This window comes from Ovis aries, chromosome 17, assembly GCF_016772045.2.
Source record: "Ovis aries strain OAR_USU_Benz2616 breed Rambouillet chromosome 17, ARS-UI_Ramb_v3.0, whole genome shotgun sequence".
Classification (NCBI taxonomy): domain Eukaryota; kingdom Metazoa; phylum Chordata; class Mammalia; order Artiodactyla; family Bovidae; genus Ovis; species Ovis aries.
Window position 1 is genome coordinate 62,740,582 of NC_056070.1, and position 12,635 is coordinate 62,753,216.

The 12,635-nt window shown below is 51.9% G+C and overlaps 1 protein-coding gene and 1 pseudogene across 5 annotated transcripts in view; one reads left to right on the forward strand and one right to left on the reverse strand.

Moving 5' to 3' along the window:
- The window catches only part of PXN (paxillin), a 42,985-nt gene extending 37,665 nt beyond the window's left edge, over nt 1–5,320 (reverse strand). For all 5 annotated transcript variants that reach the window (XM_042234073.2, XM_027956614.3, XM_042234072.2 and 2 more), the window contains exon 1: nt 5,187–5,320. In XM_042234073.2, coding sequence (XP_042090007.1) covers nt 5,187–5,199 — 13 coding nt within the window. In that variant the 5' untranslated portion in view covers nt 5,200–5,320. The remainder of the gene's footprint in view (nt 1–5,186) is intronic.
- On the forward strand, nt 5,198–9,087 carry LOC105606632 (small ribosomal subunit protein uS2-like; annotated as a pseudogene).
- Nucleotides 9,088–12,635: the final 3,548 nt, after the last annotated feature.

A 12,635-nucleotide genomic window follows, 5' to 3' on the forward strand; every position in this document is an offset into this window, starting at 1 on the left:
CACCTAAACAAAGACAGGAGAGTGTACGGAGCTGGGGGCACAGAGGGCTTCTGACTCCAACCCCAAGGAGGAGAAGAGGGGGTGCGGAGCCTGCCCAGGTTCTCAGCACCAGCTGCGCTGTAAGCTCACAGCTCTGTATGAGGCTAACCAGTGAGTGGACAGGGGATGGTGAGAGAGAAGGGAGGTCCTCCACCGAGCAGGAGACACTGCCGTTAAGCGCCTGGCATCCTGTCCTGAGCACGGCATCCTTGAGAAAGAACCAACGAGATGCAGGAAGCCGCAGAGAACAGGAAAGGACGGACTAAAGAGAAAACGAGGGGACACCCCTGGCAGACCAGGGTTAAGACTCCACACCTCTACTGCAGGGGACACGCGTTCACTTCCTGAACTGAGATTCTGGCATGCTGTGGGGTGGTGGCCAAAAAGAGAGAGAAGAGACTGAGGGTGTAGGAAGGGCGGAAAAAGATTTTAGCGTTCTAGAAACAGAGACCAATCAAACCAGATCCAATCCAGTATCAGGAACAGACGTGGAAAATGGGTTACAAGATTTAAATCCCAGCCCTGCCACTCACGAGTTATAGAACTTGGGCAAGTGGGCCTCCATTTCATCATCTGTAAAATGGGTGGCAGTAATAGTAACAGAACCTGCACCTCGTAGGGCCAACATGATTCAATGAGACAATGTGGGTAAGGTGCCCAGCCCAGGGCTCGCACATAGTAAGTGCTCAATAAACATTACAGAAGGGGTTCTGCAAACACTGTATAAAAAAGCAAAAGTGTTCTACAGACGGCTGTGATCATGAATGAAGACACTGAGACCAGGACAACCCAGGGGAGGGCTGGAACGAGAGTGAAGTGGAAGGGAGTTTTTCTAGTCTCTGCCCTTGGACCTCGGAGAAGGCAATGGCAACCCACTCCAGTACTCTTGCCTGGAAAATCCCATGGACAGAGGAGCCTGGTAGGCTGCAGTCCATGGGGTCGCTAAGAGTCGGACACTTCACTTTCTTTTTTCACTTTCATGCGTTGGAGAAGGTAATGGCAACCCACTCCAGCGCTCTTGCCTGGAGAATCCCAGGGACGCCAGAGCCTGGTAGGCTGCCGTCTATGGGTTCACACAGAGTCGGACATGACTGAAGCAACTTAGCAGCCCTTGGAACTAGAGAAAGACCTCAGGGAAGCTTTCAGAAGTCAGTACCCTCAGGCATGAGGATCCTGGGATGTTCCCTCAGGGGTACTCAAACCCACAGTGGCAGGGCTCTGGCCCACAGCAGCCTGAACCTCTCCCCACCAAGCTCTGGCTGCCCAAAGGAAAGGGCACCTGCTGAAGAACCACACACACCAGGGTCCGAGTGCCCACTCTGCACCTCACTAGCGCACAGCCTAGGAGGAGATCTGGGGCTGACGGAGGGCCCCCTGAGGAGCACACCATCACTCCACGGGCCACCCCTGCCACAAGCCCAGCAGCTGGGTGCCCTTGACCCTGCCCTAACACACAGAGGCACCACAGACGGGCAAGCCCAAAGTCCAGACTTTCCATGGAAACAGAGAGGCTCCGTAGCCTGGAATGCCCCAGGCAATTCCCCTGCTCCCCAGTACTCCCCCCTCCAAGGACAATGAGGCACTGTGTTCCAGAGGGTCAAGACTGCTGAGAAGCTGCAAGGAGACAGGTCCAGATCCCAGCGGCAACTGGGCATTGCCAACAGCTGGCTGCTCCCCCTGCGAGGGATGGGAATGGCAAAGCTATCGAGGCCTGAACCAGCCTACCTACTGCTACCCAGACCATACGGGACGATGGCCCCAGGGCAGAAGTTTAAAAGGTACCCAGCAATTACTCAGCAGGCCCCATGGCTCACTCCCCTGGTTGATTACCAAGCACTTACTAACTCTTTAGGGCTTTCCCCGTGGGGCTTAGCCTCAGAGAATCTTCCTGCAGTGCAGGAGAGGGTAGTTTGATCCCTGAGTGGGGGAAGATCCCCTGGAGGAGGGCATGGCAACCCACTCTAGTATTCTACCCTGGAGAATCCCCATGGACAGAGCAGCCTGGTGGACTACGGTCCAGGGGGTTGGAAAGAGTCAGACATGACTGAGCATGCACACATGTACTACCTTATTATGGAGATGATCAGGTCTGGGAAGTGGATCGACCTGGGTTACAATCCCAGAGTCCCCACTGAACTTTCCTGACTCAGATTTCTGCGTGCATCACGCAGGGATTAAACACGTCCCTCCAGGAATTGCTGTGATGATACCAAAGAGTGCTGAGTAGGATGCCTGGCTCCTATCAAACGCATGTGATCACTATTAGCCCCCAGCTGTGGTCACGGTCCCCATCCCCCCACCGCCAAGGGCACTAAAAAACGTGAAGGAGGGGCGAGCAGAACATAACCAGAGTGCCTCTCCGTGTTGTGAGAACTCTGTCCAGGAAACTCCAGCCAGAACTGGAACACCGAGAACTCCCAGCCAAACCAGCATCTAAACAGTAATGAGGAAAGCCACCAGCAGCCACCCCGTAGCACAAAGCTGACAGAACACACAGGGAAGGGCAGGACATTGTGTTTACTTACGGATTTTTGCCCAAAGAGCTGTAACTTTGTAACTTATTAAACAAAGCATGGTGAGTTTGTCACTAAGAGCTACAGGGAGGGGAGGGGTCCCCAATTTTTTTCTTTTAGACCAAAAAATAAAAAACAAAGTCACAGCACACACTCTGACCCCTCTAGACTTGCCACAGGTCAGACTCTTCTCTTTTAGGACCCAAGAGGCTCACAGCTGACAGCACTCTCAGGAGAAAAATAAAAACAAGAAGCTTGGCCTCTGGGTCCAGCCTAACTAAGGAAAACAGCTGACGGGCAGGGTGCTGAGCGGCCATCCAGACAGCTGATGGGGGCTGAGAGCAGAGGCGAATTCCTCTCTCCTCCTGCACGCCCCATTCCGCCCACCCCAGGCTCCAGTCGGTCAGCCAGGCGTGGCTGGCCCCCTGGGAAAGCTTAGGCCAAGGAAGCCAGGCAGCCCAGATTCAGACAACTGAGGAGCCTCTGGGGGGAGGCAGGAGAAGTAGTTACAGGTGGCAGCCATCACCTCTCTGAGACCCCGTCGAACGAAGAAAGGCCTCACGGTGCACAAAGCTGCAGATGTAGGAGCAAGGGGTTGGGCTTCCAGTCATGATTTTGTCATCTTACGACTGTGCAACCTTGAGCCAGTGAATCAACCTCTCTTGGCCTCAGTTTTCTCCATTTGTAAAAGGCCGGCAATACTGATAGCAGGGACCCCTAAAGGGCTCTTCAAAAAGAGTTACTGTGAAGACAGGACAGTTGAGGTGCAGGGAAATACTCCAGGAACAGCAAATCTAAATTCCTACAATCTGCTCTGCCAGGACACTTTCTTTCCTTTCAGAGACGAACTCAGTTTCCTGGCCCTAAATGGAAGACTGTCAGAGGACAGGAATTCCGGGCTTCAACAGGGAACTCTACAAAGACTTTCTCAGTCCTTCAAACAGCACGGGGCCTGTCTGGAAGCAATGGAACCCACACCAGCATTTCAGAAACTGTGACTCTGCTTGTGAGTTCCCACAGGGAAAACATTGAGACTTTCAGATCCTGATTCGAAAAATATCCCCCAGCCTCCTTTCAGTTCAGTTATTTTTACGTGAAAAAAAAAAAAAAAAATACCTGCCTGGAAGCCATGCCAACCTTGAGTGTGCTGGAAAAATGGGTGCCAAGCCTGACCCAAAGACAGAACTATGCTTGGCAGCCACTGTACTCTGCAAAACAGGCAGGACTGCACACTCTCCCCAGCTCCAGGATCTTGGGGGTTAGGGGGTTGTGGAGGCACCCTGATCCCCGAAGAAAGCTTCTGGGAAGCAGTCACGCCCCTATCCTCCTCCCTGTTCCCTTGGAAGTCCAGTGCCTACAAATAACCAGTCTTAATTTAGTGCCCTGTGCAGCTCAGGGGAGGCCCATCAGTCCTGTCTGATGAATCCACCCCTAAGAGCTTGAGACAGAGAAAGCATCACTGGTCACACAAGCCACCCACAGTCCACAGAGGGAAGACAAGGCTCCTACAGAGAAGAAACTTTCCTCCCCCTCCTCAATCCCCTGGCTCAGGCTTTCCAGCTCCAGGCGTGAAGGGGAGGGAGGGAGAGTGAATCCTCCCACTTCAGGGTTCAGGGTGCTCAAGGCATTCCTAGAACCCCCAGCACCAAGCCCCCTGGGTTTAGTGTCTGGTCCCAAAAGATACTTTCTTCTGCCCAAACTCTAGATAAAGGCTGGACTGAAAAAAAATAGTTTGGGAGCTCCAGTCACATGAAAACAGTAAAACTCTGTTCTGGACATCCTATCCTTACCTGAGTGGCTTCCCGCAAGGTACTACCAGCCTGGACAAGTTCAGAGATGGCCATACCTCGGGGGCCCACTTCCCACCTCATTCCCCTGGCACTTCACCAGTCTGTCTCCCCAGCTTAGGCTTCTAGGATGAGGCTGGTCCACTGAGTGGCCAGGGCAGTGAAACGGACCCAGGGCCGTGAAATGGACCCAGGGCCTTAGTGGGGCAGAAAGGAGCCTTGTCTTTGTGAGGATGTGGTCACGGAAGCTCATCCCTAACCTGTGAATCTGACCTGTGAAATACAAGGGGTAGTAGACTCGGAGGGGCTACCCTTGAGGTGCCGGATGTCCGTCTGTGAAGTGGGGGTGGTCCTCCAGGGGCTGGGAGCAGGCCCCGGCTGCGCGATCAGGCAGCTGATCCCCAAATTGGGTGTTTCAACTGTGCGATGGGGGTGGGGGAGCGCTGTGTGAAGTGAGGGTCCCGCAGCGGGGGAGGTAGTCAGGTCCCGGCAGTGGGGGCCCGTCCCTGAGGCGGACCGGGCGGGTCCCTGACGAGCAAGCAGGTCCCTGAGGCTGAGCTGGGAGATGGGGGTGGATCCCCGAGGTCGGGGGGTCCGGAGGTGGGGCTGTCCTCGAGGCGAAGGGGTGGCGGCTGTGAGCACGGCGGCTGGCCTGGCCTGGGACTCAGGCCCAGCCCGGGATCCTGTCCCGCCGAGCCGAGGCTGGCCGGAACCAGAGCCGGGACCCGGGCCGCAGCGGGTGGGATTCAGCCCACCGCTCGCGCGCTCGCTCGCGCCCGCCCCGGCCCGTGGGCCCGGGGCCGCGCGCCCCTTGCTGCCTTCTCCCTCAGCCCCTCCAGTCACTCACCGAGGTCGTCCATGGCGGGGGAGCCGCGGGCGCCGGGAGCCGGCTCGGCGTCGCGCTCGCTGCCCGTCCCGCGGCCGCTCCTCGCCGCCGCGCAACTTTTCCGCCGCGAGCCTCGGCCAGGAACGGAACGCGCCGCCGCCGCCGCGCGCGCCCGCGCCCGCCGTACGGCCCGCCCCCGCGAGCGCGCGCGCCCCGCCCCCGCCGCGCGCTCCGCCCGTGGGGGGCCCCCGCGAGGCTGCCGGCCCCGCCCCGTGCGCACGCTGGCCACGCCCCCTCCGCCGGCCCGCGAGAGCGCGCCCAGCCGGGGCGGCTGGCGCCGCTGGGCTGGGCGGCGGCGCCGCCTCGTGGCCAAGCCCGCAGGTGGGAGGCTCCCTGGTTTCCGGTCCTCTGTCAGTCTTTCTGTCTCACGGTCGCATGCCTGACTGTCTGGCTAACATATCCATCCGCCTGTCTGGACGCCTCACAATGTCACCTGTGTCTCTCCGTCCATCGGTCACTCACTTATCACACCGCTGTTCACTGGAGAGTCAGATTTGTCCGCCCGTCCGTCTACGTCCATCTTTCAGTAAGTTGCCACCCCACCGAAGAAGACCCTAAATTAGTACCAGGTACTTCTTGGAAGGAAAGTTATGACCAACCTAGATAGCATATTCAAAAGCAGAGACATTACTTTGCCAACAAAGGTCTGTCTAGTCAAGGCTATGGTTTTTCCATGTATGGATGTGAGAGTTGGACTGTAAAGAAAGCTGAGCACAGAAGAATTGATGCTTTTGAACTGTGGTGTTGAAGAAGACTCTTGAGAGTCCCTTGGACCGCAAGGAGATCCAACCAATCCATCCTAAAGGAAATCAGCCCTGGGTGTTCATTGGAAGGACTGATGCTGAAGCTAAAACTCCAATACTTTGGCCACCTCATGCAAAGAGTTGACTCATTGGAAAAGACTCTGATGCTGGGAAAGATTGGGGGCAGGAGGAGAAGGGGACGACAAAGGATGAGATGGCTGGATGGCATCACCGACTCGATGGACATGGGTTTGGGTAGACTCCAGGAGTTGGTGATGGACAGAGAGGCCTGGCGCTGCGATTCATGGGGTTGTAGAGTCGGACACAACTGAGCAGCTGAACTGAAGGCTGGAGATGTTTGAAGGACCTTTCCTGGGGTCACCCTCTGGATCTGTGGCAGTGCAATCTCTCAGCCCAGCCTTTGAGGTCAGATTCAATATTGTCAAGATTTGTTGTTGTTTAGTCACAAAGGCGTATCTGACTTTTTGTGACCCCCAAGGACTGGAGCTTGCCAGGCTCCTCTGCCCATAGAATGCTCCAGGCAAGAATACTGGAGTGGGGCCATTTCTTTCTCCAGGGGAATCTTCTCTTCCCAACCCAGGGATCAAATCCACTCTCTGGGGTCTTCTGCACTGGATTGTTTACTGCTGAGCTACCCAGGGAAGCCCATTTTCAAGGTTATATATTCTTTAATTTTACACATATCCATTGTCCCTAGAAGGAGACTTCCAAAATTCTGGGCAGAGCAGAAAGGACCCCACCTTAGACCCTAAGGGAAAAACTACAAGGAGGTTACACCCAGTGCTGGGCATGATTTCCTGAAACACCCCACTGCACCCCGGACCCCAGAGGGGCTTTGCTGTCACAGACTCAGAAATCATGTGATAGCACCACCTGCCGTTTTGTTTTGTGTTGTTTTTTTTTTTTTTCCCACCTGCCATGTATTGAGTCCCAGCACTATCAATAGAATGAACAGGCTATGAGCTGGGTACTTTCCGTGCTTTCTTGCATTTAATTCTGACCACAAGCCTAGGAAATGACCACTAGTATCCCCTTTTTCAGTTGGAAAAGTTAAGACCAGAGAGATCGAGTTACCCGAGGTCACAGAGCCAATAAGTGGGAAGACTGAGATCTGCACCTGAGAAGGCCTAGCTAAGGCCTCTGTAGGACACCTGCTACTCTGCCGGGTGAAACTATCGTCCTTAGACCAATCCCACAGCATACACGTGTCCCTGTTTCGAAGGTCTCAACCCCCTTTTTTTTTTAAGGTGGATCCACTATTTTTTAGTACTTATTTCTTTATTTGGCTCTGTTGGGTCTTAGTTGTGTCATGTGGGATCCTTCGTTGTGGCTCTCAGGCTCTCTAGTTGGAGTGTACAGGCTTAATTGTTCCCTGGCATGTGGGATCCTAGTTCCCGAACCAACGATCAAACCCAAGTTCCTTGCATTGCCAGGTGGATTCTTGACCTTTGAACCACTGAGGAAGTCCCTCAAACCTTTCTTTTCAAAGCAATATTCCCTGGAAAGGAAAACATCAATTAAGCCAGCAATTATGCCTTTGGTGGGTAGAGTTCTAAGGAGGGGCTTCCCTGGTGGCTCATTCGGGGAAAAAAATCTGTCTGCAATGTGAGAGGTGGGTTTGATCTGTCAGGAAGATCCCCTGGAGAAGCGAATGACTACTCACTTCAGTATTCTTGCCTGGAGACTCCCATGGACAGAGGAGCCCAGCGGGCTACAGTCCCTGGGGTTGCAGAGTCAGACATGACTGAGTGACTAAGCACACCAACCTGAATGTTCTAAAGAGAACTGAGGCTTTGCGGCTCAGTGCTGTGACCTTGGACATTCAGTCCCTTACCTGGGATTTCCTCCTCTCGGGACTCCCGTCCCCAAGCCATCAGTCTTGGTTAATTCAAACCAGGTTTTCTCATACTTCCTCAAGATGAACTGATGTTGCCTCTCCTCGCTACCCAGACTGGGGTCCATATGGCACTGTTCTGGATTCCCATTGTAACTTAAAGGGAAACTTTCACCATATCCAGAGCCCTTGATGTCTTGCAAATAAGGAGGAGCCCTTGATGTCCTCAAATTCCTTTCATCAGGAACTCACTTGTGTGTGTGTGATCAGTCACTCAGTCATGCCCAACTGTTTGTGACCACATGGAGCTCGCCAGGCTCTTCTGCCCATGGAATTTTCTAGCAACAATACTGGAGCGGGTTGCATTTCCTCCTCCAGGGGACCTTCCTGACCCAGGGATCTTACCCGCATCTCTTGCTTCTTTTGCATTGGAGGCAGATTTCTTTACCACTGAGCTACCAAGGAAGGGAAACCCACTTAGGTGGCACCAACTTTAACTTTCAAATGAAACAGCATGTCTACAAAAGGAAAAGTCTGAAGAGAACCTTGCAGAAGCTTCTGTTGGCAGCTCATGCCATCGTTGTCATTGAAAGCCCAGTGGACATCAGCGTCATTTCCTCCGAGAATACTGGCCTGCGGGCTGTGCTGAAGTTTGCTGCTGCCACTGGAGCCATTCCTATTGCTGGCTGCTTCACTCTTGGAACCTTCGCTAACCAGAACTAGGCAGCCTTCCAGGAGCCAAGGCTTCTGCTCGTTACGAATCGCAGGGCAGACCACCAGCCTCTCACAGAAGTCTCTTCACCTGCCTTCCATTGATCTATGTGACACAGACTCTCCTCTCTGCTCCATGGCCCCAGCCATCGCGTGTGACAATGGAGCTCACTCAGTGGGTCTGACGTGGTGGGTGCTCGCCAGAGAAGTTCTGCGAATGCATGACACCATCTCCTGTGAACACCCTGGAAGGTCATGCCCCATCTTTCCTTCTATGGAGATGCTGACAGGGATTGAAAAGGAAGAGCGGGTGGCAGCTAAGAAGGTTGTGACCAAGGAGGCATTTCAGGGTGAATGGACCGCTCCAGCTCCTGAGTTCACCGATGCTCAACCTGAGGTGGTGGACTGGTCCGGAGGTGTGCAGGAGCTCTTTGGGCCTATTCCACAGTTCCCCATGAAGACTGGCCTGCAGCTCCCACCATTCAGGCCACTGAATGAGTAGGAACAACCACTGTGGTTGTTGAGGAATAACCACAACAGGCTTAAGCTGTTCTTCTACCAACTTTTTTTTTGGCTGCACTGGGTCTTAGTTGCAGCGTGCAGAATCTTTAGTTATGGCATGCAAATGCTTAGTTGCAGCATGTAGGACCTAGTTCCCCAACCAAGGATCAAACCCAGGCCCCCTGCATTGGAAGCACAGAGTCTTAGCCACTGGACCACCAGGTGGGGGGGTGGGAAGGTTTCCACAAACTCTTTAAATGGAAATATGTTGATGGAAAATGAACAGTCTCTAAAAAAAAAAAAAAAAAGAACTGACATTGACAGGACACGGATGGACAGTGCTGCCAAAACTGAATTCAGGGTCCCCACGGTGAGAAGACAACCTCCCAGAAGGCGGAGGCACCTTGGAGCTACTCCATGGCCAGGGTTGCCAAGGGCCTGCTGGTCCATGGAATGTCTGTCTCTTCGTGTGGTTGTTCTCTCCATGTTCATGGCCTGGATGCCTCTTCCTGTCCCAGCCCATGGGCCCCTCTGCTCAGGAATGTAGGGTAGAGGTTAAGTACACAGCTCAGTGGACTGAGAAAGGCCCAATTCCAGTTATCTTCCTTGATGGTGGTGAATCTCACTCCATTTTACTCTTTGCATCTGTTTCCTCCTCTGCAGAAAGTAGATAAATAATAGGTACCTGTCAGAGTCATCATAGGATTAAACAAGATACTACACATTTACACCTTGGTATATCCCTGGTCATCAACAAGCACTGTCTAACTCAGGGATCGGCGTGCCGTGCTCAGTTGCTCAGTGGTGTCCAAGTCTTTGTAATCCCATAGACTGTAGCCTACCAGGCTCCTATGTCCATAGGATTTTCCAGGTAAGAATATTGGACTGGGTTGCCATTTCCTGCTCCAGGGAACTTAGGGCTTATTCCCTAGAAACAAAATGCAATGTATGTAATTAAAAATTTTCTAGTAGCCGCATTGAAAAAGATCAAAAGAAATAGTTAAAATGAATCTTAGTATATTTTATCTAACCCAGTCTATCCTAAATATTTGTTACCGTTTCAACTTATAATCAATATAAAAATATCAGTTAGATAGCTCATTTCTTTTTTAATGAGAAGTCTCTGAAATCACATTTGCATGTTACACTTATACCACATTTCATTTCCACTAGCCACAGTCCTAGGACTCAAGAGCCTCTTGTTGGCTAGTGGCTACCACCCTGGACGGCACAGATTTAAATGTTAGCTGGCATCATTATTTGGGGGAGTGGGGAGATTTCAACATAAAACCCATTTTCTCAGAAAACAATTCCTTGGCCTGGTAGACTATGTCAGGGCTCCTATGATTATGACCTGTTTTTAGCACTCCTCATAATTGTACAGTTGACTCTTGGAAAACACTGGTTTGAACTGCACAGGTCCACTAATAAGCAGGTGGGTTGCTTTTTTTTTTTTTTTTTGTCTGCTTGGCTTGCAGAATCTTACTTCCCTGATTAAGCCTGTGATCTGGAAAGTGAACGCCCCGAAGAATCCTAACCACTGGACTGCCAGGGAATTACAAAGTTATTACAAAGGATTTTTTGTAATAACAAAAAATTACAAAGGATTTTTTTTTCAACAAATGTAGATAGTACTACAAGACCTGAGATTAATTGAATTTGTGAATGCAGAACCGGAGACACAGGGCTGACTATGGCACTTAAGCATCTAAGGATTTTGGTATATTGGGGCTCCTGGAACCAATCATAGATACCGAGGAACGGTAATGAAATACGCACTTGCTTGCAACTGTCTGTCTTCTCCTAGATTCTAGGCTACAGGAAGGCAAAGGCCAGGTTTGTCTCATTCACTGCTCTACCCAGTGCCTAACACAGAGCACAGGATATAGTAAGTGCTCAATAAAAATATATTGTTTGAATAACATCTATTAATTGAATGAATTAAATTTACCACTGCACTGGGCTTCCCTGGTGGCTCGGAGGTTAAAGTATCTGCCTCCAATGCGGGAGACCCAGGTTTGATCCCTGGGTCAGGAAGATCCCCTGGAGAAGGAAATGGTAACCCACTCCGGTATTCTTACCTGGACAATCCCATGGACAGAGAAGCCTGGTAGACTACAGTCCATGGGGTCGCAAAGAGTCGGACACGACTGAGCGACTTCACTTTCACTTAATTGATGTTGGGAATAAAGAGGGGATGTGTGTGTATGTTAGTCACTCAGTCATGTCCAACTCTTTGCGATCCCATGGACTGTAGCCCGCCAGGCTCCTCTGTCCATGGAATTTTCCAGGCAAGAATACTGGAGTGGGTTGCCATGCCTTCTTTATGGAGATCTTCCCAGCCCAGGGATCGAACCTGCCTCTCCTGTGTCTCCTGCATTGGCAGACAGGGTCTTTACTGCTGCACCACCTGGGAAGCCCAAAAAGATCCCTGTGGTGATGGTTTAGTTGCTCAGTCATGTCTGACTCCTGTGACCCCATAGACTGTACCTCGCCAGGCTCCTCTGTCCATGGGATTCTCCAGGCAAGAATACTGGAGTGCGTTGCCATTTCCTTCTCCAGGGGATCTTCCCAACCCAGGAATAAAACCCAGGTGTCCTGCATTGCAGGCAGGTTTCCATAATTCCCACCAAATTAATGACCAGTTGTAGATTCTTATAGACCATTGTTTTTCACACATATTGAGAACATTTATTACTTAGCATGTGGGAAACACCTGTTAAGTCATTTACATTATTATCTCATTTAATCCTTGCAAAGATCCAATAGGAGTTCTATGCCTGTTTTCCAGGCCAGGAAACTGAGGCTCATAAATGAAGCCACCTGCCCTATGTCACACAGGTACGATGTGGCAAAGCCGGGATTCAAACCCAGGACCATCTGACTTCAGAGTCTAGGTCATAGCTCCTGAAGGGAGGTTTGGGGATTGTGTCACACCCCTCAGCAAGTTTAAACTTCCCCAGAAGGCTTGGACACAGTGCCTTGAGAAGGCTCTGCTATTCCTGAATTTGAGGGGCCACTCCCCGACTCCCCTCGGGCAGGAAATGGGGAAACCCACTTCAGTATTCTTGCCTGGAGAATCCCATGGAGAGGGGAGCCTGGCAGGCTATAGGGTCCATAGGGTGGCAAAGAGTCAGACACAACTGAAACTTAACATACATGCGCCCCCCACTCACTGTCCTGCTTAAAACCTTGCTGACACCAAAATAAAGCCCAGTGACTCCCCAGGACCTCTGACCTCATTGGAGGATCCAGGGCAAGGTATCTTCTCCTCAACTCTCCTTTCTCAGCTCCGGTCACAGGGAATGACTTTCAATTCCCCCAAGAGGCCACATTCTCCTGGCTCCAGACCCCTGCTGATAACTTGGCTGAAATACATTCTGTCCTCTTTCTCCTAGCTAACTTCTCTCTTCCCTCATTTCACAGCTCAACCACCCCCTCCTCCAGGAAGCATTCCCTGACCACCACCCAGGCTTGGATAATTGATCCTACAATACCCACCAAAGTATACAACCATGTCAAGCACTACAGGGAGCCTTTTCCCTATATGATCTCATTTAACACCCACAAAATCTCTACAGCACTGGCACATCAGAATGA